This window comes from Carassius auratus, chromosome 27, assembly GCF_003368295.1.
Source record: "Carassius auratus strain Wakin chromosome 27, ASM336829v1, whole genome shotgun sequence".
NCBI classification, from domain to species: domain Eukaryota; kingdom Metazoa; phylum Chordata; class Actinopteri; order Cypriniformes; family Cyprinidae; genus Carassius; species Carassius auratus.
In genome coordinates this window covers 26,103,708-26,129,021 of record NC_039269.1, presented here as the reverse complement: position 1 = coordinate 26,129,021, position 25,314 = coordinate 26,103,708, and the positions used below count along the sequence as shown (strand labels likewise).

The 25,314-nt window shown below is 36.1% G+C and overlaps 2 protein-coding genes across 3 annotated transcripts; one reads left to right on the top strand and one right to left on the bottom strand.

The window, feature by feature from the left end:
- The first annotated feature begins 1,948 nt into the window (after positions 1-1,948).
- fzr1b (fizzy/cell division cycle 20 related 1b) lies at positions 1,949-10,449 on the top strand. The gene is made up of 15 exons (XM_026206881.1): positions 1,949-2,191; positions 2,710-2,854; positions 4,243-4,344; positions 4,433-4,496; positions 5,145-5,272; positions 5,383-5,459; positions 6,202-6,307; positions 6,706-6,783; positions 6,860-6,925; positions 7,021-7,123; positions 7,269-7,450; positions 8,441-8,674; positions 8,751-8,855; positions 9,859-9,951; positions 10,027-10,449. Exons 2-15 carry the CDS (start codon positions 2,780-2,782, stop codon positions 10,066-10,068), a joined length of 1,455 nt encoding a protein of 484 aa, XP_026062666.1. The 5' UTR covers positions 1,949-2,191; positions 2,710-2,779; the 3' UTR covers positions 10,069-10,449.
- Positions 10,450-11,467: 1,018 nt separating this feature from the next.
- ipo13a (importin 13a) lies at positions 11,468-25,215 on the bottom strand. 2 transcript variants are annotated; one of them, XM_026206876.1, is made up of 21 exons: positions 25,018-25,215; positions 21,747-21,872; positions 21,051-21,667; positions 19,781-19,921; positions 19,495-19,636; positions 19,227-19,393; positions 18,169-18,289; positions 17,925-18,072; positions 17,190-17,371; positions 17,091-17,117; positions 15,823-15,957; positions 15,539-15,679; positions 15,375-15,455; positions 15,163-15,300; positions 14,995-15,091; positions 14,383-14,435; positions 14,153-14,219; positions 14,024-14,082; positions 13,747-13,836; positions 11,838-12,019; positions 11,468-11,750 (listed from the first exon to the last, which is right to left on the bottom strand). In XM_026206876.1, the coding sequence occupies exons 1-21, from the start codon at positions 25,063-25,065 to the stop codon at positions 11,654-11,656; spliced, it is 2,859 nt and encodes a 952-aa protein (XP_026062661.1). In that variant the 5' UTR covers positions 25,066-25,215; the 3' UTR covers positions 11,468-11,653. The 2 variants fall into 2 exon arrangements, with proteins under 2 accessions (XP_026062661.1, XP_026062663.1); XM_026206878.1 differs by having other exon boundaries at positions 15,823-15,930.
- Between the last annotated feature and the right edge of the window lie 99 nt (positions 25,216-25,314).

Sequence of the window (25,314 nt, the reverse complement as noted above, 5' to 3'; positions counted from 1 at the left end):
TATTGCTATTTTGCATAGTGCGTTTCGAATGGAATGACCAGCGCTCAGGTGTCAAAAAAAGCCTTGACCTCATGCACTTCTTCACTTCAGAACAACTGATACTAAGCGTTGTTCACTAGGGATTATTGCTTTGTTAGCACTTGTCTCGAGGAGGTCCTGCTGTCAGTGCCTGCTGTGAGGAGAAACTCCTGTTTTCCCCTCATGCCATCTCGTTATTAATATGCAACCTCCATAGGCAGGTCTGGACTTATTTACATGTCTCTCATACTGAGATGTGTGCGGTTATACTAGCCTGACAGTAATCAGATAAAGCAAGGGTCTAATTTAGTCAAGCTGTGTAATGATTGTGTACATAGCAACATATGACTGGCTTTGAGACATTCATATTTATCAAGAATAAGCTGAATCTATGTTTGTTAGACACATATTTTAATCACAATCAAGCTCGTGATAATCTGAATTTTTATTAGGCTGCCAATGTTCTTGATCTCAGCAAAAAAAATATTTTGCATAACCTTATTAAAAAGAAGTACACTTTAGCAAACCTTTAAAAAAAGTACTTATATTATGAAAAAAATATATACTTACATGTAAACTGAATGCAGTGTTTTTGGACAATAATTACATAGGCGATTATTTGCAATTAAATGCTAGTTTAAATTAATATTAAATGCTATAAGTTGAACTTGAGAGTGTTTTTTTACTCCCTTAAGTAGAATTTTAAGTTGCAATGTAATATATCTAAAATATATTAACTGTAATTGTAATATTGAATAACATACTACAGTTAAAATTATAATCAAGGACATTTAGCATGTTAACATGTCAAAATAAGTGCATTTAAACAATGATTTGAAATGTACTTTAAGGTAAAAAGTTTAAAAGAGTAGTTCACCCAAAACCTAATACCCTAAAGTTGTTTCCAATTACCTTAAGAGTTTGCTCGCTGAACACACACAGAAGATATTTTTAATAATTTTTGTAGGCAAACCGTTTCTGGTCCCTATTGACTTCCATATTATGAGGAGAAATGCTTTGGAAGTCAATGGGAACATATTACCCACATTCTTCATAATATATTATTTTATGTTCAACAAAAGAAACAAACGCATATGGTTTGGAACAACTTTAGGTTGATTAAATGATGACAAAATGTAGTTCAATTTATTTTAAATGATTTATTTTTTTTTTTTATTAATTGCTATACAATTATTACAAAAAATGAAAACTATACTTAAAAAAACATTACAAAATATTACAATGTATTCCCTTAAATGGCCTTTTATCACTGTTAACACTTGCTATAAACCATATTCACAGCATATGAGTAGATATACATTTATACATTGATTTTGATGTAACTGGAGAAATAAACAAAACTATCAATCATTTAAGAAATGTCAAAGTGTAAGCCTTTTTGTTGTCATTATGTTCCTTTAAAAATGGTTAGGATCACTGAAGTGTGTGTGTGTGTGTGTGTGTGAATACAGAATCTGTCAATTTACAGAATCTAATGCATTTAGTAGACGCGACTTACAGTGCATTCAGGCTATCAATTTTTTACCTATCATGTGAAAAAAGATCAATGCTCTACCAATTAAGCTACAGGAACACGTTAAATACTTTTTTTCTTCCAAAAGTTTATTATTATTAAGTTTTTTACTTTAAGATCACCAAAATAATATAAAAATTAAGTGTAATTCAGAAATTTAAAACAGATTTATCATATAAATAAGTATTCAGGTTATTGTCTAAATGATTTGCATTTAATGCATTTTAATTTGAAATATAAAAAAAATCTAAATAGATTATATATAATATAACATAATATACATGTATTATATATATAAATATTTTACATGTTTTACTAATAATCCCACAGTGCTAAATAAAGGATTGATCTGTGATGTGTGATCTGTGTTGCGCCTCTTGTGGCAGTGCGCGGAATTACACTCTTTCCATTCACAGCTGATTTGCTCGCCATCTTGACATGAACATAAACATTGATGCCCTCTGCTCAATGATCGCACCATTATCTCTTACAGCCGAAAAATTGTCAGCACGTTACCGAAACATCCTTAATACTCTGTTGCAGCGTCGAGAATCACGAACTAGATGTTTAGGAAATCATTGCGCACGTAGCTGAACATACATATCAGTATAATGTGGGTTTCCTGAGCACTTGGTTAAGGTAAGATGATTCTCTTTACTAATACGAAGCTTGAAGGTCTTCTATATTCATTAAACTCATAAAAACATTGTTGTCCTGTCATATTATTGGATGTTAAGCTTCCGTAGAGCTGCCATGGCAACTGATGACCTACGCGTGTTTACAATCCTCCTGCTGGCATTAATGCGCTCCTTCCTCTATTAACACTCTCTTCTTCTTTATTAATGACCGCGAATTACTTATAAAACATGTGCTTTTGGATGTCTAACCTTGTTATCTTCCGGTTATATTATTATTATTTAAAAAACTAATCGAAATACATTTAACGTGGTGATCAAAAGGTGATTTAACGTTACTGATATCTAGAAATGACAGACGTTTTACTGAAGGGGAGGACATTGTGGGAGATGTTTCAGCATGTGACAGTATTTTAGGTGTGTTGGCTTGACATCTACTGACAGCTGTCACTTGAGCAGATGTTAAATAAGATACTATGAGTACAGTGTTATTGAATTCTGGAATCATGTGTTTTATTGTAGGGATGGGAGACCTGGACGGACCCCCATCTGCTGACTGACGGAGACAGTCTTGCTGTAAATCACAGTAGAAATGGACCAGGACTATGAAAGACGCCTTTTAAGACAAATCAACCACCAGAACGTACCTGAGGGCTTATCGTCCAAGGCAAGCATAAAAAGATCCTTAGATGTCTGTTTATCTTGTAACTGATGACCATTTGACATTGTTTACCTTTGTGAGGATGAAACATATATAGCCATATTTCTAACCATATACAGTGGGGATCGAAAGTTTGGGCACCTCTTGCAGAATCTGTGAAAAATGTGAATAATAATAAAGAAATAAAAATAAGAGAGATCATTCTAAATGCATGTTATTTTTTATTTAGTACTGTCCTGAGTAAGATATTGTGCATAAAAGATGTTTACATTTAGTCCACAAGACAAAAAAAAAATGGCTGAAATTAGTAAAATAACCCCATCCAAAAGTTTGTGAACCCTTGGCTCTTAATACTGTGTTCTGTTACCTGATGATCCTCGACTGTCTTTCTGTTTTGTGATGGTTGTGCATGAGTCCCTTGTTTGTTCTGAACAGTTAAACTGAGAACTTTTCTTCAGAAACATCTTTAAGGTCCCGCAGATTCTTCAGTTTTTCAGCATCTTTGCATATTTGAACCCTTTCCAGCAGTGACTGTATGGTTTTGAGATACATCTTTTCACACTGAGGACAATTGAGGGACTCAAACACAACTATTAAAATAGGTTCAGATGTTCACTGATGCTCCAGAAGGAAACAAGATGCATTAAGGGTGAACACTTTTGGATTTTGAAGATCAAGGTAAATTGTAGTTAATTTGTGTACCGGGAAACATACAAGTATATTCTGTTGCTTACGAAGGGCAGATTATAAATCCACAAAATAAGAAAAATTTGGCCATCAAAAGTCTCAAAACTCTTTAGTAATGACAGTAGGAAATACCAAAAAACATGCATTTAGTATGATCTCTCTTAATTTTTTTTTTAATTATTCACATTTTCACAGATTCTGCAAGGGTCTCCCAAACTTTTGAGCCCCACTGTACAGTAAACACATTCTTGTGTCAAACATGTCAGTGCAAGCAGTTCATTAACATACAATTTTAATTTGAATGATTAGATTAACATTTATTATCTAATGTATTAGCTAATAATTGTAAAATAATATATATCAATTCGTTATAAATGACAGTTATATACTATTATCTAGTTCAAGTTGTTTCAAAACCTGCATGACTTTTCTCCTTCTGTTGAACACAAAAGAAGATATTTTGAAGAAGGGTTTTAAGTCAAAAAAGGACAAAAAACGACTATGGAAGTAAATGGGAACCAAAGGTGTTTGGTTACCAACATTCTTCAAAATATCATCTTTTGTGTTCAACAGAAGGAGAAAAGTCATGCATGTTTAGAATGACACGAGTAAATGATGACAGAAGTTTCATTTTTGGGTGGACTATCTCTTTAGAGAGGCAGAAATGTAAATGTTGATGGTGTGTGTGTGTGTGTGTGTGTGTGCAGTCAGGGTATGCAGCGTGCAGTCCGGTTACTGTCAAATCAGGAGACAGGTTCATCCCCACACGTGCTGGCAGCAACTGGAGCATAAACTTCCACTATGCCAATGTGAGTTACCATTCACCTGAAGTGTTTACACTCATCCATTGTAAAGAAGAATGATAGATTAATGTCATATTTGTATGTTTGTTTGCAGGAGAACTGTTGGTCACCCAATCAGAATCAGCGGGCGAAGGATGCCAGTACAGACACGGGGAAAGGTGAAGTCATTCTGCATCTGCTTGTACATGCCCTCAATTTCCCCACAGATAAATATACAAACACTACCAATCAAAAGTTCAGGGTTGCTAGGATTCTTTCAAGAATAGAAATTCAGAAGAGCAGCATAGATTTGAAACAGAATTTTTTTTAACAGTATAAAAGTGTTTACTCTCACTTTTGATCATTTTGATAATTTTATTTATATATACATTTTTGTTTTTAATTATGTTTTTAAAAGGAGCCTCTTTTGCTCACTAAGGCTGTTTATTTGTTCCAAATACAACAAAAACATTAATATTTAGCGATTTAATATAACTATTTGAAAATGGTTTAAAATGTAATGTATTCCTGTGATCAAAGCTGAATTTTCAGCATCATTATTCCAGTCTTCAGTGTCTTCAGTGTCACGTGATCCTTCAGAAATCATTCTGATATGATGCTTTACTGCTCAAGAAACACTTACCATTATTATTAATGTTCTTAATAGTTTTTTGTGGGTTTTTGATGAATAGAAAGTTCAAAAGAACAGCATTTATCCGAAATAGAAGTATTCTGTAACTTCATACACTATCATTCAAACATTTGGGGTCAAAATATATTAATATTAAAATGAAAAGTATAATAAGACAAATGCTCGTGTTTTCCAGATGCGGTGGCGTACGCTGCACTGCTAAGGAACGAGCTGTTGGGAGCAGGAATCGAAACCGTGCCTGATCCACACACAGATGACCGTCGTAACGCCCTCCTCACACAGGACACACACAGCCTGTTCAGGGTGAGTCCACTCAACACATCCATCACATCCATCACATATAACAAGCTCCTGGAGAAACGTTTCTGTAGTTCATTCTATTGTATTAGACTCTTGTTTTTCTTGTCTCTCAGTACACCATCCACACAAAGAGAGTGCCTTTTGACAATGAAATCTCTCCCTATTCCCTCTCTCCTCTCAGTAACAAAAGGTATCATTTCTCTGCTATCTCTGCATGAATTCAAAACAGAATTGATCACTGGTTCATTTATTGTGTGCACTGCAATACATCTTAATCAAACATGATAAATTTACTTGTTTTGGGCCACACTTTATTTTAAGGTCCAATTCTCGCCATTAACTAACAATTAACTACGACTTTTGCCTAGATGAACTCCTAATTTGCTGCTTATTAAAAGTTAGTAAGATAGTTGTTAACTTTAGGTATTGGGTAGGATTAGAGACGCAGAATATGGTCAGGCAGAATAAAATACTAATAAACAGCCAATATCTTAATAATAGGTATGCTAATAAGAAACTAGTTAATAGTGAGAATTGGTCCCTCTACTAAAGTGTTACAGAAACAATACTTTTGACAAAAACAGATATTTTTTATTATAAAAGAAGACCAAAATACAGAGCCCCATACATGACATGCAAAGAAAAGATATCGAAAAAAAATGTAAAAAATTAAATCAAGAGAACAAATCAGTATAACGTGGACATGACTGAATGAAAAGGGCGGAACTGATTAATAAAATGTGGCCACAAATTAGTTATTAATACCTATTTTTTTCTCCTGCAGATTGTGTGAAGGTCTCCATACAAACAAAATAAAATGAAATACTGATTGAGTTTTTCTTTTAGCACATTAAAAACAACACGACATTTTTATACATTATTAATTGTATCCATATATAATTCGTCTTTTTTTTTTTTTTTTGCATCTGTAGTCACAAACTATTGCGTTCACCCCGAAAGCCAGCACGCAAGATTTCCAAGATCCCATTCAAGGTTCTCGATGCCCCAGAGTTGCAGGATGACTTCTACCTCAACCTGGTACACTTCCATTACAAATATTTGTGCATGTCTACATTTTTACAAATCTGAAATATCTGAGAAAATCGCCTTTAAGGCTTTACAAATTAAGTTCTTAGCAATGCATATTACTAATCAAAAATTAAGTTTTGATATATATGCGGTAGGGAAATGTAATAAATATCTTCTTGGAACATGATGTTTACCTGATATCCTAATGATTTTTGGCCTAAAAGAAAAATTGATCATTTTGACTCTTTCAATGTAGTGTTGGCTATTGCTACAAATATATCTGTGCTACTTATGCCTGTTTTTGTGCTCCAGGGTCACATATAATATAACTGATTTAATATGCATTTCTTTTATACAAATGATGTTGACATTTGCAGTGTAATTTGATTGAAATGGTTTGTGAACAGGTGGACTGGTCCGCTGGAAATCTCTTGAGCGTTGGTTTGGGGGCCTGTGTTTACCTGTGGAGTGCCTGTACCAGTCAGGTAAGAGACAAACTAGAAGGACAAACAGCTACAGATGTGATTGAGCGCTTGATTTTACCCTTGTGAACCTGTACAGGTGACGCGGTTGTGTGACTTATCAGTGGACGGTGACTCTGTTACATCAGTGTGCTGGAATGAGAGGGTCAGCTCAAACCTCTTATTTAGATCAGTATTTCTGATTTCTGATTGTATTTGGGGTTGTTCAGGGTACTATGTTCTTCTTTGTTGTTCATTCAGGGAAGTTTGGTGGCTGTAGGGACCCATAAAGGATTTGTCCAGATTTGGGACGCGGCTGGAGGGAGGAAGCTGACCAGTTTGGAGGGACATTCAGCACGCGTAGGTTTGTGTCGCGCTAAAATCACTCTCACTTGAAATGTCTGCTGGTTTAAATCTCTCTCTGAGCAGTTAAGCCTTTTAAACTCTTCATCAAGAACAGATCGTCTTCATATAACAGTTTGAGGCTCACCTTCTCTGCCTTCGTTCAGGAGCGCTTGCGTGGAATGGAGAGCAGCTGTCGTCGGGCAGCCGGGACAGAGTGATTCTGCAGAGGGACGTGAGGACGCCTCCTCCTGTGGAGAGACGCCTGCAGGGACACAGGCAGGAAGTGTGCGGCCTCAAGTGGTCACCTGACCACCAGCACCTCGCCTCTGGAGGGAACGATAACAAGGTTAGAGCGTCATATAAACGGGATGATCTGATTAGCAGAAGAAATGAACAATCCCTTTCAGTTGGCTGAGAACATGGTCGGTGTATGTTGCGTTCAGTCTTTTTGTGATTTAATATTGAAAGCAGAAAAAAAATACTCATTACCGTATTTTTCGGACTATAAGTCGCACCTTAGTATAAGGCGAAAAATACGTCCAAAAATACGTCATGATGAGGAAAAAAACATATATAAGTCGCACTGGACTATAAGTCGCATTTATTTTGAACCAAGAAGCAAGAGAAAACATCACCGTCTTTAGCCGCAAGAGGGCGCTCTATGTCTTCAGTGTAGACTACAGGAGCACGGAGCAGCACAGAGCGCCCTCTCGCGGCTGGAGAAGGTAATGTTTTCTCTTGGTTCATTTCTCTTAGTTCATTTCTCGGTTCATGTCAAATTAATTTTGATAAATAAGTCGCACCTGACTATAAGTCGCAGGACTAGCCAAACTATGAAAAAAAGTCGGCTTATAGTCCAGAAAATACGGTACTTGATCCTCTGCAGTGAATGGGTGCCGTCAGAATGAGAGTCCAAACAAACTGATAAAAACATCACAACAATCCGAAGCAAATCCACACCACTCCAGAACATGATTTGTTTGTTATTGTGGACACTTTTAACAGGTAATATTTCCCAAGTATACCAATTGGAAAGCTGACTGTTCAGGTGTAGAAAAAGTTTAAACAGCTTGAATATTTCATTTCCACATGTGGAACGTCTGTCTGCAGTTGAAATATATCTTTATGTTTTCTGCTTTCAATATTAACTGTTCATTACTGTTATTATTAAAAAAATCATAAAAAAATGAATGAACAGATGTACACAGATTATTTCCGTTTTGTTGATAAGAACGCAATTAAGTCCAAATGTTTTATAATTACTGCAAAACAAACTAATTGAGATGTGGTCTAAATAGCATGACTGTCCCGCTGTGTTTTCCTCTGCTGCTGTTAGTTGCTGGTGTGGAACAGCTCCAGTCTGCTCCCCGTGCAGCAGTACAGCGATCATCTGGCCGCCGTGAAGGCCATCGCCTGGTCTCCTCACCAGCACGGCCTGCTGGCCTCTGGAGGGGGAACGGCGGACCGCTGCCTTCGCTTCTGGAACACTCTGACCGGACAGGCGTTACAGAGTACCGACACCGGCTCACAGGTCTGCAACCTGGCCTGGTCCAAACACGCCAACGAGCTGGTAAGACAAGCACCTACACTCACAGTCAGAGCCAATGCTTTTTCCCGTACTGACTTACACCATTGACGTCCACCAGGTCAGCACACACGGCTACTCCCAGAACCAGATCCTGGTGTGGAAATACCCCTCACTCACGCAGGTGGCCAAGCTCACAGGACATTCATACCGAGTGCTCTACTTGGTAAGAGTTTTTACAAAAATACTGCGGTTTATTCAAACCATGACTTGAACACTTTGTTATGATGAACTTGTTCATAGTTTCTGAATTAAAATTCTAAATCTAATAATAAAACGTTGTGGACATTCATGCATTCAGGTAAATTAATATTTTTTTACTCAATGGTCACACTACGTGATATTTATAGAGCTGTTAAACTTCCTGAATAGACTGTTGTAAAATCCATGTTCCCAGTGTTGGGTGAAATGAAGCTTTTTCAACTGAAACAGTTTCTTCATAAAACGATTCACTGTTTCAAAGAGCTTGCAAATGCACTGATTACAAAGGTTTTCAAAGTGTAACCTATTAAATGTATTCTACGAATAATTACATACAAAATAATGAGTACAAATAATTTGTTATAAGGCAAGGCTTGGCGAATTGGGAAATTAATATCAATATGCTTACAAAAAAGTTAGAAAATTCATTAAATCAGAATTAAATGATCCTGCGTCTTAAAACTAACCTGAAATCAGTTAAAAAACCTTAAGACACTTGTTTAAGGGTTCACCAAATCTAATGGACAACCCTCAACATTTTTCAATGTTTCGAAACCAAAGTTCAAAACAGTGTGATGCTATGAATCCATCTCTAAAGTCATGCCAAGTTTGATAGCTCTGATTCAAAACAAAGGATTCATACATTTTTTTTCTAGCCTAATGAAGAAGCACCCTTCATACAGTCCATATGAAACCCACAAAAATATGGACACTTAGTTTAATGTTTTATCAAAATGAATAGCATTTTCCATGTGTACCAATATGAAAGCTCACTCTATAGAGACACTGTGGATGGTGTAAACTGCCAGATTATCCAGAAGGTATAGTTGTCTCTGGATCCGATTTCTAATTAAGTACAAATGACCGGCAAAGACAAAGAGTAATCAAATCTTTGAAGTGTAATTGAATAATGTGAAGCCACACATGAGAAGTGAGTGTATGCTGAGGATGTGTCTGGTTGTGTCCAGGCGGTGTCTCCAGATGGCGAGGCCATCGTAACAGGAGCAGGAGACGAGACGCTGAGGTTCTGGAATGTCTTCAGCAAAACACGCTGCACCAAGGTCAGGATGAAGTCTTATATTTGGTCGTGCAGCTTGTGCTGCATCTCAACCTTAACCTCTTTCTTCTGTCTCCAGGAATCCAAATCAGTGTTGAACCTGTTCACCAGGATACGGTAATTCACAGAGCAATCCATCCGATCACGTGAACAAATGAAAGCCTTGAACTCATGCATCATGACCCCAGCACTTCCTTCCCTCTCACTTTTTTACTCCGCAGATTTCTGTTTTATCTTGTGAAACTGAGTGAGGGCTCGTTGTTTGTTAAGATTCAGTCCGTTCTTCTTGTTATTGTACATTGTGGATGTCCAAACAGATGTGCTATCGTATAAGTAGAAGTATTAATAGAGAAATGAACTTATATGACCTATATTGTCATTATAATGACTGTCAGTCATGAGGTTAAAATGAAATGGCTTGTTATGGAAATTTCAATATTTTATATGTGTGCATCAAAACAGATCATGATATCCCTGAGAAATAAATACACTTAACACTAAACCTGCCGTTTTTTATGACAAACAGACAAAATATTTTTTTTTAACAAAGGAATACTTTTATTCATCAAGGATGCATTAAATTGATCAAAGGTTTTAATGTTACAATAGCTTTCTGTTTTTGAACAAATGCTGTTCTTCCAAAATTACAAACAAAAAACTATTTTCAACACTGATAATAATAAACGTTACTCAAGCATCAAATCAGCATATTAGAACGATTTCTGAAGATTCATGTGACACTCAAGACTGGAGTAATGATGCTGAAAAGTCAGCTTTACCAGCACAAGAATGAATTACATTTTAAAATATATTTAAAAAAGAAAACAGCTATTTATATTATAAGAATATGTTCAACTGTATTTTGATCAAATAAATGCAACCTTGGCGAGCGTAAGGGACTTATTTAAAAAACAACAACAAAACAATCATTGCACAGCTAACTTTCAAACATTTTTTATTTTAAATATGAGATTTATTCAAGATGTAAAAGTTTAAAGTTTCACTGAAAAAACACAAAACCGCGTGCAAAGCTCCACGGGTTTCCACAGAACCAGAAAAAACACCATTCATAAAAATCTACAAATGTATAAGATTTGCATAATCATCTAACCTTGCATAACCTAACTAATGTTAGCAAGGTATTTTCTAAAATAAATAAGAAAAAATAGAAATATATTCTTTTAAAACAAGTCATGAAAAATAAATGTATCTTGTTTTAAGGATGTTTTGTTTTAATAATATAACTAGTGCTGTCAAACGATTAATCGCGATTAATCGTATCCAAAATAAAAGTTATTAACATGATTTATGTATGTGTTCTATGTATTTTTTCAGGTATATATAAATAAACACATGCATGTATATATTTAAGAAAAATAGGTTGTTTATATAAAAAAAATATGTATATTTCTAATATAAATTATATAAAAATATAAATATAGACATAGTAAATAAATGTAAATATTTTCAAAATATATACTGTATGTGCGTGTGTGTATTTATATATGCATAATAAATATACACAGAAAACATATATAATGCAAACAAAAACTTTTATTTTATTAATCGCGATTAATCGTTTGACAGCACTAATCATAACCCGTTAACAATATGGCTAGATTGTATTCAAAACAGTGCACTGGATCTTTTGACCCCACATTACTAAAGCAATGACGACTCCACTCTGGATCTTGTTTGGAGAGTGTTTAGTAGTTCGCTGCACACTCGGTACCTTGTAGTCCTCGACTCAACAAAGCAAACTCTTTCACAATGTCCTTCATCCGTCGCTTACTCACTTGTTCCCTGTGTGAACAGTTGAAAAGAAGAAACATATGTGTATAAAGTGCAGAGTTCCTGGGTGGTGTTCTGGTGTTAATGTCATGGCTCTACCTGAGGATCTGCTGGCAGAAGTGGTCTTTGTGCTCAGTGGTGAGATGTGAGCTGGGGAAGCCAGGGGGCAGAAGAGCCTCTCTAAGCCACACAGACAGCATGTTGGGACAGTTACGACTCACTGAGAACAAGACTTCTGCAAAGTGCTCCGTCAGACTGCGTGGGGACTGACCCCCAATGGCCTGCATTCATAAAGATATCCATCCTTACATGCTCAATATATATCTAGTATCTTATAACTGCATATACCTGTATGAAGTAAATGTTCCTAAAACACTGCCATCAATTATTTTACACTCAATTAACACAAGTGATTTTTAAGATAATGGACTGAATTGATATATTTCAGGTTGGTGGGTTCATTATAGACATTTTTGCACTGCCAATGAAATTACTTGGAAATAAAATAATATTGATTTCTGGCCTCCAAGAAACAGTAGAGGTCAGGGGTGGTAAAAGTACTCAAAAGTTATACTCAAGTAAAAGTAGATGTATCTAAATAAAAAATTACTCCAGTAAAAGTAGAAAGTCCTCCATTCAAACATCACTCGAGTAAAAGTACAAAAGTATCCGATTTAAAACATACTTAAGTATCGGAAGTAAAAAGTAAATATTCAAATTAACTGTAAATATCAATAATTAAGCAGATCAGTTGTTTTGGGAGTGATATGCAGTGTTTTAATTGAACAAATGATGAATCGATTTTTTTCTTGATTTTGAAAGCAATTTTGTGTTAGTTGTCGGTGGACTATGGCTCTGTGTAACTGCCACTCCACCTGAACCAGTGTTGCCAAGTCCGTGGTTGTTTTTCATGTCCACCGGTCGAAGAAACCCCAATCCCAATAACTTGATATTTAGCGCCTAAAATGTGAATTTTACCAAGGCAACCCTCCCAATAAACGTATATTTTAACCCCGGGAAGCAATTTTTTATCCTGGAAATGCGTTTGTGCTAGTTTTGAGAAGCAACTTGTCAGGATTTGTTGTGAAAACCTGGCAACCCTGATCTGAATGCACATGTTGGAGATATACTTCTAATTACAAGAGCATCTTTACTGATGAGATGAGCATGAAAATCGTATTCGATTTTTTGCACAGCCCTGCTGAAATTTAATTCACCAGTGGCAGGCAAAGAAGACATTTCAGCCAATAAGAATCTCCCTTGACTTCATTGAATTCAAACATATCCTTGAGATATGGCCATGGGTGATCCCTGTCGGGAATCTCGGGATCATTGCGGGCAGCAAGAGCTGCACTATCACCTATTTTAGCAGTCATCTTCCACCTCAAACTAACTGCTGCGTGAGCGTATGTTGGCAAAGAACTCGCGAAGTCGCGCGTTCATTTTTTCAAAAGAAAAAATTTTTTTCATTAGTTTGTAATATCAGTGTAATAAATACTTGAAGCGGGCATGGGGAAATGTATCGGAGTAAAAAGTAAACTTTGTCTTTAATAAAGTAGTGGAGTAAGAGTGAAAGTAGATGGAAATAAAACATACTCAAGTAAAGTACAGATCCCTGAAAAAAATACTTAAGTAAAGTAGTAAAGTATTTTTACTTCGTTACTTACCACCACTGGTAGAGGTGTTTTTTATTCCTTTTTATTCAGTATTTTTTTTTCAGGGACTTGATCGCTTGTTTCATTGCTGTCTAAATAAGTATTCTTGAATGAATAAGCTGAGTTAATGATTCAATGACTCATTCATAAAAACAGTTATTGTTTCCATCCTGTGTGAATGAATTAATGTTTGTAAGAATCAAATGAGTATTTGAATGAACAGGTTGAGTACATCATTCAATGACTCACTGATAAAGGCCACTTGTCGCCACCTACTGGTGTAACAATATGAATTGCACAGAGAGTCTGTCTGAACTGCTGATGAAAACAGTACTCATGTGGAAATCTCTGACCTCGAGTAGGGTCTGAAGGAGCAGCTTGCCATCCTCCTGTAGCACCTCCCTCACAGCAGGAATCTCCTCACAATGAGAGATCAGCTCCGTCTGTATAGGAACATAACGAGAGCATATCATGGAGTATACAGTACTCACAAAGTACTCAACATTACAAGAATTAAAGGTACAGGAGGAGTTTATTCCAGTACAAGCGCTGGTATTTGGTCTCTGTGTTCAACTACAGCTGTCTGTGAAGATGAACTACTTCTGGGAACATGTCCAGTGTTATACTTACAAATAGCAGACAGGTTGCTTTCAGTGTTGGAGTTTCAGGAAATTTGAATGACAAGATTCCTACATAGACACAGACAGCTAATTAATGGATGAACAAATGAATGTTGTGGCTGTTAATACTGATGCTCACCACAGTAGAAAACAGCTTTGATATCGAGACGGTCTGAAAGATAAAGGTCAGCCTTTCTTCTCAAAACCTGCAGACATCAGATTAAATATTACCCAAAAAAAGGAAAATGAGAAAACCTCTGTACATGGTAAAAACAATGCAAAGAGGTTGGTTTTTAACAATGAAATATATCCAAATGTATGCATGTTATGTAAATTAGAATCTAAAGTCTGCAAAAATAAACCACAGACCTGAGCGTGAAGCTGCATGAATGACTCCACCACATCTGGATGATCTCTGGAGCCTACAACAACATTAAAGTCCAGCATTAATATCAAATTGTGCATGTTAAAGGTATTTTTATTGGTTTCATTACCCAACAAAAGAGTTTGATTACTGTGATGAAATGAATAGTATTAGTAATATAATGCTGGTCACATGACCTCAACATTGTAGCCAGCATGCTTTTTCTAGGCCACTCATCTACACATTTTAAGAATATTTGTCAAAAGTACTATTCATTTAACGATAAAACAGTGGAAAAGGTTACTTAATATAACTTTAAAAATGAATATTCTGTCATCAGTTTCTCATCTTCATATGACTTTCCTACATCTGTGGAATATCGTGCAACTCTTTCTGTCCAAACAATGTCCAAAACAACACAGGACACCATTGATTTTCTTTGTACAGACAAAAAACACTTTTTCAAAATATGTTCCAGGAAACAAATCATACGGGGCTGAAACAATATGAGGGTGAGTAAATGAAAATGATTTTTTGAATCGACTTATCACTTTAAATTCAGACCCTGATAGAGTTCATTGTTGATATGTTGATGGCAACTCATTCTAATCTCTTACCGAGATGAAAAATGGACATGGTGATGTTGGTAATCAGCTCCAACAGAGCAAGGATTGGAGAAAAGAGATCCTTCTCACAGCCAAAAATGTGAACTAACTAGAGGGAAACATGAAAAGAATAAACACCACTTGTCTTATCATCAAGCTAATTACACATTGTGTCATTACTTGTCGTGTGAGGTCTAAAGCCGAGGCTTGTGGGTAAGCGCCGAACATCTGACCAATGAGCTCACAGAGTTGGGTCACCAGTGGTGCGAAGTCATGGAGAAGGGTCTTCAGAGATTTCTCAAAGACAGCACACACCGCCTGAGATGGGGCGAGAGAAAAGCCAATCATTCATATACTCCCACACACACACACACACGTTCACGAACACTGACCTCGACCACGTCTGGTTCATTGAGCCACTTGCTGACAATGGTCTGGATCAGAGGGAAGGCCTGCTGCAGGACCACCACCACCTGAGAAACGCCCAGAACAGCAGTTGGGTCTCATTTGATCAACAACAGCTGATTGGAGTTTGAGTCTGGATGGGCTGTCATACCGGGTTGTCGTTGTGTGGCTGTGTTTGGACAGGCCTCATGACCTCCAGTCTTTGGCTTTGCTTGTTTAGGTCAAATGTAGAGAACAGATTGGACAGCAGGCCGAGGATGTGGACAACAGGAAGCTTATTAGCAGAACTGGGCTGCATAGGAAGGTAAAAGAGAGTATTCTTGTTTCACCAAATTCAGGTACGGAATGACAAAGGTCTGCTCTCTGGAACTACATTCATTGTGTTCTATACAAATACATTTTCTTCACAGGTGATGAATTCGGCATGCTCCTCACCGGCTCACTGGCCAGTTTCTCCAGCTGCTGGATGTGAGGGGTGACCAGAGAGAGCAGCTTCCCCAGGATCTCCTCACGGGGCAGGGCTGAGAGCAGGAACCCCAGAGCCTGCATGATCCACATACACTGAGGACTCTGTACAGGAGACTTTCTGTCAGTCCTACTGTGACTACTAAGCGTGATCAGCAGTCCATGTCCGGTCCATTCACATGAATACAGATGAAAAATATACAGTACTAACTAAATTGTAAAAATTGTCCTCTGTAGGAACTTAATTTTCTGTAAAGTTGCTTTGCAATGATTTGTATCGTAAAAAGCACTAAACAAATAAACTTGAATTGAACTGAATTAACCCTTATACGGTTTTAAAATTTTAACTGATTTCATTGTTTCAATGGTTTTCTCAATCTGAGTAAAAACAATTCAGTTTAATTAATGTTTAATTAATCTAACCTAAGCTGTAACATGCTGTAATTAATAAACCTATGCTGTTCTCTATCAAAATTGAGCAATCATGGGAAAGACTGTAATACAAAAAAAAAAGTGCCACAATGTTGAACAAACAATCACAGAAACTGAGGGCTAAAATGATAAAACATTCAATGTAAAACATTCACCACATACACACTCTTACACAGACAGAAAAACTGAAATCACTGGGAGTCTAATACTGTAAGCATTACTGTGAAAATTACACTTCAAGTGATAAAAATAAAATAATTTATAGCGAAATTTGACACATAATTGTATAAATGCATACTACATATACTGGCAGTTATTGCCATGACATGATGCATGCCCAAATAAATGCTACTTGGTTTAATTTTATGGAAGTGTAGATTTTTACTTTAGTGAACTTCCAAAAGTTTGACTACCAAACATTGACTACCATTGCCTTTTTCAATCCAATGAAAGTCAGAGATTACCGTCAACTCATTGGTTACCAATGTTATTAAAAAATCAGGTTCATAACAAGTTTAGGAGAACTTGAGTATGAGTAAATGATGTCAGAATTGTCATTTTTGGTTAAATAATTAGTATTGCTTAATGTTACTACATCAAGGAAATCAGTGTTACATCATTTCATTAAAAAAAGCTACACTCTTACTGTCTCCCCAGTTAAAAATGGCCATTAATAGCCAAGGTGGGACTCTTTTTGAAACGCTTAGGGGGGTTAAAACATTAAACAGATGTTTATTTTTTATTTTTACTAGTGTAAATTACAGTTAGTTTTACCAAAACTAAGCAAACAAATGGATCAGACTTACTTTATGGATGTCTTTGACAAGCACCGCCTGAGACCAAAAAGACCACCATGAGATTTCTACATTACACACTGATAATGTTTTGATGCAACTGTGGTCAACCTGTGAGACGGCCATGATATCAGTGGTGTGAAGGTGGAGGTCGTGTCGACACTCTCGACAGATTCTCTTCAGAGCAGAGACACAAGCCACGGACAGATCCGGGTTGGACAGACCATGCAACACCACAGGAAGCACATTCGCCAACATGAGCGAATGATCGGCCAACCACTCGGCCAGAGAGCCTGCAAGACACCAGGACAGCAGTCAGTCAAACTGAACTAACAATGAACACAATCCATTAACAGCATTGTTTATACATTCTGGTTAAAGTTCATTTCTAATAGTTTATTGTACCTCATGCATTAGAAATGTGAAACATAGATCTTCACTGTAAAATCTAGCCTACTGATTTAGAAAACAATACATCAGTGCGGTCAATAAATGTAAATGCCTTGCATTAGCAATGCTTCAAAGTTTGAAAATACAAATTCAATTAGAAACAATGTTTCACATAAAAATAGGTCGCTTTCTTGTTTTCTAGTGAAAACTGTCTTAAGATACATTCACTTGAGCAACGAAATGACATAAAAAGTCTTGTTTTATTAGAAATGGATCAAAATGAGGTATAACGTAAAAAGTAAAGGTATCTTTTCTTAAAGATAATAAGATAATGGACCTGAAACATTGAATTACTTTATGAATTTAAGACTTTTCATGGCTGAATTAAGACCTGACATTTAAGACCTGATTTGTAGAATACACTTGCAAGCTATGTTTAGAAATGAATTTGTGTACCTATGGTGAACATGATGGTCTCAGCCAGCTGAAGATTGTTTGCTGTGATGAGAGGAATCAGAGCGATCAGTCCTGGGATAACATCTGAGTAACTGACATCCACTGTCTCAGCAATGGACTGAAAGCCAAAGAGCAGAGCTTCTATATCCTCCACAGGAGAGAGGGAGACGATACAGAGATAATGTTCAGCAGAATACATGACAGATACACCGTGTTTATAAGCCAGTGTAAAATTAGGACTGACTTGCCATGAGGAGGGCTGTGTTGTGTCCGTCAGCAGCGAGCCTAGTTTATCATACAGGTTTCTGAGCAGCTCTGGGCCCAGCAGCTCATACACATACATCAGAGTATCCGAGATGTCAACCCTCAAATCCAATTAAACATGCTTGTTATTGCATTATGATGCAAATGAAAAATAAATGAAGACTGAATGGAGAAGAGAATAAAAAACATTTTGCAGGAGTGTGCACATGCTGCTCTTTTTAAGCCTTGAAATGCCAGAGAAACAATGAACAAACCCTTGATATTAAGTATTAACCTTTGCTGTATAATTTAACATATTGTAAAAAAGATTCACTGATGATTTTAAGTTATATACTATAAACATACTGAAAACAAAGTTGTTAAAAAATAGTTTTTCATACAAAAAATGTTCTTTATTTAGCTTAAATCCTTAAATGCCAAGATAAGTTACAAAATATAGATGGGTTAAATCAGTTTCCAATCTTAAAAAATGGATTTTAAATGTATATATATATTTTTGACAATATAAAAATATTGAGATGTTTTGATAAAATACATATAAAAAATTCAAACATATCAGGAAATATAATTAACTAAGGCCTACATAATATATTTAGATTTATATTTTAAAGTCTACAAGAGCAATATATTTTTTTATATATTTTCAATTATATTCCAAATATATCTCAAGGAAAGGCACTTAAAATAGAAGGCAATGGGGCCAAGTTTATGAGAATTTGTAAGCAGGAAGCTAAAATATATCATTTAATACAAACTCTTAAATAAATTATTCTGTATATAAGTATATTTTTTAAAAATCATGTAATTATAAAAATGTACTATTTATGCTGCAGAACTGTTTAAAAAAATGTATACAGTTATTTTATGGGTTTTTATTGACCTTTTCTGTGTAAAGTTTTATTTAAATAATTTATACCGTACACATATTGTCTCTCATTGCTTTTATATATATATTCCCCCTTTCTTGATAATTAACCCTATGTATAAAGGGTTATTTTTAAACAATTGATCAGTTTTAACTATGCAGTTATATATAACCTGTATGTCCTGAACTGCTCTTTATCATCTGCAGACCACCCAGCATACTCCTCATCTCTGGGGAAACAGGCCTTCTGCAGCAGAACATCCACCAGCTGGAAGTACACAGGCCTGTAGATTTGGAGATAGAGTGTCTGCCTCTCAGCATCCAACGACGTTACATCATCCTGAAACAAGCAGCCAAAAGGACTTCATATCTACTCCAGTTAAGTCAATGCAACAGCAGTTGGCATCAAACATGGCTGATTTTTCAAAGGTGGACTTGTACCTGTAGGGTGTACCAGAATGTGAGCGTGAGCGAGCTGGAGGTCTCATCCACAGGATAGTGACCAGGTGTACCTGTGCAGGACATAATCATGCTCACTAGAGCCTGAAAGCCCTGCCAGTGATCCACCTGCTCCAGAAGAGTCCTGGGGAGTTGAAAAGAGCTTTCACCAAACAGACAAGGGCAGTCAGATGATTAATTGGTCTTCTTATGGACCCAGGCCATCTGAGGTCATATAAGACTGTTATTAATGGGAGATTGATGATGCATATAGATCATTATGTCCAACCTGCAGTGTGTTTCTCCCAGAGCTACAGCAATGCGACAGATTCCGTGAGACGTCTCCATGTCTCCATCCTGCACCGCCTTCTTTAGCTGCTCCTGAAGAGCCAGCACCTGAGGAACCACCTTCAGCAGACTGTCTGCAAACCTCCACACGCACAGACACACAGACTACAAAACTGAATATTTCATACACAACCTTCTGTGAAACAAGAGCACTGACATATACGGTAGAAGTTAAAATTATCAGCCAATACGGGAGATTAGATTTAGTTTAGTTTGTGCATAGAATTAGTTAATTTCTTGAAAAACATACAGTAGTTGCAGGGATGTTGTTTGAATTATTTTTTGCATCTGTCATGTTAACTATTATCAGACTGCTTTTTAATCTGTTTCTATTAAAGTTTCTTTATTATGTAATGATGTAGTATACAGGTGTAGATTTGTATTTTTTGCAATTTTTCAGTAATTTTTCCTTAATATTATTATAATTATCACCTTATAAGTTTTAGAGTTTTAATAACACTATGGATTTATGGCAGCAAAATATGCATTGGCAAATACTTCGTTGTTGTATGCAAATTTTTCCAGAATATTTTAAAATGTTTAATATATTCAGTTAATATATTCAATTTTAATGCAAAAATTCCCTGGTATAAACAAACACCATAAACAGCTACTTAAAGAGCTACTTCTACCTGATTTAACCCATAAACTAATGTATATTAAACATGACAAAATGTGATGCACATTTGCCAGTAATACATAAATGAAAAAGGTAAGATCAATGCATTCAAAAATCATAGCATAGTTTATTTTGTATTATTTCTATGTCTTTTGGATTTTATATAAATAACATTTGAAAATGCTTTTTGCTTTAATCTGCTAATTAGCATAAATCATTGTGAAAACAACTACATGTATTCAGTTAGAAAGTATGAACTTGGTTAAAATATGTTAAAATATTCAGTTAATAATATATTCAGTAAAATTTGTGAAAATGTATACAAACTGGAAACCTATATTTAAACCTGGTTACTTTGTATTTAAAACACATTCAGTTAGTTAGAAATCTTGTCTGTTTCTTACATGTTACATGTTTTACTGAGAACATATGCCTCTTATTAAGTCTATTAGTTTATGTTAAGACTGCGTAATCCAAATGGATGGAAGTTTAATATGCAATTCAAATACGTCTGGCAAGAAAAAGGACATAATCTGATGCTTCAGAACTATTAATGCGTGTTTTAACAGTACAAGCAGCTGTTGTCTCTCACCTCTGACAGTCGGGCTGTGAGATGATGCTGACGATGGTCTCTACGGCTGTATCAAACATCTCCGACTCCTTCAGCAGAGCGAAGCAGCTCTCCAGCAACCCCTCGCTGTCTTTTAAAGCGATGTCCAGCGTGTGCCAGGAGGACACACACCTCAGCACCCGCTCTCTGACTGGAGAGGGTGCGTCCGGCCGCTGGAGTAACTGCTGGAGCAGGGAGCAGACCGAGCTCCAGTCCACAGCCAGAGCGCTCCGCAGCTGTGAGCGCCGAGAGGCCGGGATCCTGCTGCTCTGCAGCTCCTCGGGCAGAACGGAGAGGAGCTCTAGGAGCGCCAGGCATCGGGATTGACCGCCAGCTTCTGTCACACTCTCTCCAGTCTGGAAGGCACACAGAAGATCTGGTACTGCCGTCGGCCACGTTTCGGGTAAGACGTGAAGAACCAAAGAGGCCAGAGCGACACAGAGCCTCGTCAGCACCATCTTAGACCCCGACGCAAACTGGTCGACCTGGGCGATGAGCTGTGAGCGGAGCGAGTCCAACTGACCCGGCGGGAGCTCAGACCAGTGACGGGAGATTTTAGCATGCAATGTGCTTGCCCCAAAGAACTGGATCTCAGGAACCTAATGTGAAACCAAATTAGTAAGACGAATCAATGTAATGCAGTGAAATGTATGTGGTGTGGACGAACCCTCTGCTTACTTTCTCTGGCCGGAGCAAAGCCCAGCAGAAGTGCCAGGCTTGTGGTGATGCCTGGGCTTGTGTCAGCCACTTCTGGGCCACATTCTTCTGCTCCATATCAGGGTCATAGTAGAGCTGCTGAAGAGCCTACAGAACATTAGGAAAGACCAAAGAATTACTCTACTTTCAAAAGGGTTATATCATTAAGTCTCTTATGCTCACCAATACTGCATTTATTAGAAACATTTGAGAAAAAAAGCACAAAATATAGTAAAATAATATTCTGATTTATTTAGTTTTATTAAATATGAGATATTCTCTATTAATATGTTAATTTATTTTTAAATATAATTTATTTCTGTGATGTCAAAGCTGAATTTTTAGAACCCATTACTCCAGTCTTCAAAGTGTTATTGTTTCTGCTTAATAATTTTGTGGAAACCTGTCACTCTACAATTCATATATATATATATATATATATATATATATATATATATATATATATATATATATATTTTTTTTTTATAATATTTTTGTTGAATCTGTTGTAACATTTGTGACCCTGGAGCACAAAACCAGTCAAAAGAGTCAGTTTATTGAAATTGAGTTTTATAAATCAACTGAAAGCTGAATAAATAAGCTTCCCATTGATGTATGATGTATTTGTTATGATGTTATGTTTTTGGCTGAGAAACAACTATCGAGATGCAACTATTGATTTTAAAGTTGTCCAAATTAAGTCATTAGCTATGTATACTAACCAAAAATGCAGTTTTAATATATTTACAGTAGGAAATGTACAAAATATATTCCTGGAACATGATCTTTACTTTATATCCTAATGATTTTTGGCATAAAAGAAAAATCAATCATTTTGACCCATACAATGTTTTTTTGGCTATTTCCAGGGATTAATACTGCTTTTGTGCTCCAGGGTCACTTTTTACTAGACTTCTTTTATGACCAGAAATGACAAAAACAGCATTTATTTGATATAAAAAATATCTTTTGTAACTTTATAAATGTATTTACTGTCACTTTGGGTTAATTTAATGCATATCAAGGAGTATTAATGAAAAAAAAGTATTAATTTCATTTTTTTTACTCTTTTTCCATCAGTAATAATAATAATAATACTAATAAATGTCTCTCAAGCAGAAAATCTGTATATTAGAATGATTTCTGAAAGATCACTGAAGACTGGAGGAATGATGCTGAAAATACAGCTGTGCATCACAGGAATTAATTACGCTTTAAATTACATTCAAATAGAAAGAGACTCAGTTCAAAAATCAGTTAAAAAAACTTTTGACTTGTATAGTACATATCAATATTACCATATTCTTTCCCCCAAAAATGCATTGAAAATGCATAGATAAGATGTAGCTGAAATCACAGCACACAATGGGGAAGCGTACCATAAACCAGCCGCCAAATCCCCCACATGCTGACAGTTATTATTAGACTAGCACAGCTTACTGAAGATATCAAGTTACTTTCCACTTACAGAAGCTTCTTTATTGTTCTGAAATGCACAAGGCCAACCACCTTCAAACTTGTGTGGCTTTTTCTCAGCTGTTAGTGGAATTATGGGAATATGGAGGAATAGAGGCCTCGTGGACAGCACTGTCCAGATGAAAGGCAGCACAGAATGGAGCTTCTATTAAATTACAGCTCTCTGCTCAGGTTTACATCAACAAACCTTGGCAGTTTTGGTTGAACTGTTTTAAAGAATAGAAAAATGGCTTCTTAAAATGTATGTTATATCACACATTTCATTCAGCTCAAGTCTTAGCAATAATTCTCACCGTTAAGTGTCTCTTCAGAAAGGCAGAGGCACTGGGCACAAAGTAACTGTTATTCACACACTTCATGAAACGCCAGGCAGTGATAGAAATGTTCTGTGTGACATATGATATAAAAAAAAATCCTTTTTAACATGAGTTTCAGTCATAAAACTGATAGTCTAGTCCTGGCTTCTGATTGGTCAATGCAGTGTTGCAGTCATCTTATTTTCCTTATATAGTCGTATGAGTAGAAAAGTAAAACTCCATTGGCGAACTGATTTTTAATGTTACTTTATTGACCTTGTAAGACAGAGTACCATGAGTTACACTTCTGGTACACTTCTGTTAAAGCCATTAGCATTGATTATTTTTTAAATGATCATATTCAACAGCTGAACAACTACATTACCCATAATTCAACAATTAAAGAATGCCACCAATCAGAGAAGCTATATTTAAAAAAAAGCTATTTCCCTATGTTATACATATATGAATATTTCTTAATTAATGTAAAATAAATTGTTTCTCTCTCTTTCTCATCAACATCTTTAAATAAACAGTTTTATATTTATGCATACTTGTTATTTCAATTATATTGTTCACAATGATTCTAGTAATGTAGTTCTTTTGTACCTTATTTATTATTATTATTATTTGTAATTCATTTGTATATTGTCAGACTTTCAGATACTGTTTTGATTCTGTAATGTTGTGATTTTCACCTCTTGGTTGAGTGGTTCGGATCATGGCTTTTAACTCTTAAACAAAGATACTTTTAAATCCCTATTCTGGTGTCAGTTGCCACTCAAGCCTAAAAACATTACATAAAAATACTTCTGAAAATTAACTTTTTCTATTTCAATATGACCCTATAATACAATTTCATTTGCTTTTTTATACATTATTCTTTTTTTTACTCACACCTTATTGATATAAGTGTCAAAATAATAATAGAAAAAAAATATCTGGCCCAATCAAAACCCAATAAGCTAAACTACGAAAAAAAGTTTTTATTTATTTATTTTGACAAGTCTCCATCCTAGAAGTGTTTTTTTAAATAATGTTTTTTGGAACACATAAATAAATAAATATATACTAATAGTAGTATATCTCCAGTAAAACCATATTATCATTGCATTTTTTCATGTTTTATCCTATATCTGGGGCCTCTGTGTGTTATTACAATGTAGGAAAGTTTTAATAAGCACTTATAATATTAGAAAATAAGTTTTAAAGTTTCAGCCTGATGCTTTGACGTTAAGTAACCTATGTTTATTGAGCAACTACTAAACTCACTCAGACCCCAAATGTACCAGGAACTGCATTAGTGAAAAACTAAATGATGAACAGTTGCAGCAACTAAAATATAGGCTACAATTTCCCTAATATAAGAGTTAGGTGAAACGCTATAACGTTGCGTTATTAGTCACCGTTTGTCAAGTCCTCTCACACAAATGGTCGAGGGTTGCTGTGTTTCTGAGTCACAGCAGTTCACATCTACTCACCCTCTCCACTGCCTCCACCGTGAACTCGTCTGCGTGCACTGCCTCCATTCTCAATCCTCACTCCCTCGTCTCCTAACCTTGTGCTCAGTAACAGTGGGTGTGCGGGGGTAAGGTGTGAGGGGGTGTTTTGGAGTCCTGTCAGGTCATGCGCGTGCTTGTGCGCTCGCGGGGGGTCAGATCTGACGGGATGGTCCGGTCCAGCGCGACGCACACGTGGCTCGCGCTGATAACAGCTGACGCCACACGTCATTCACTTCACACTCAACTGTCTCTGTTGCTTCACAATCGATTCAACGG

Coding starts and splice junctions, on each gene's coding strand:
- ipo13a (XM_026206876.1), bottom strand. CDS start 25,065: ATGGAGGCAGTGCACGCAGACGAGTTCACGGTGGAGGCAGTGGAGAGG. Junction 19,394..19,494: donor CATTCTGGTACACCCTACAG/GTACAAGTCCAC, acceptor TGCTTGTTTCAG/GATGATGTAACGTCGTTGGA. Junction 15,456..15,538: donor AGCCACACAACGACAACCCG/GTATGACAGCCC, acceptor GGCGTTTCTCAG/GTGGTGGTGGTCCTGCAGCA.
- fzr1b (XM_026206881.1), top strand. CDS start 2,780: ATGGACCAGGACTATGAAAGACGCCTTTTAAGACAAATCAACCACCAG. Junction 8,675..8,750: donor CCAAACACGCCAACGAGCTG/GTAAGACAAGCA, acceptor GACGTCCACCAG/GTCAGCACACACGGCTACTC. Junction 8,856..9,858: donor CATACCGAGTGCTCTACTTG/GTAAGAGTTTTT, acceptor GGTTGTGTCCAG/GCGGTGTCTCCAGATGGCGA.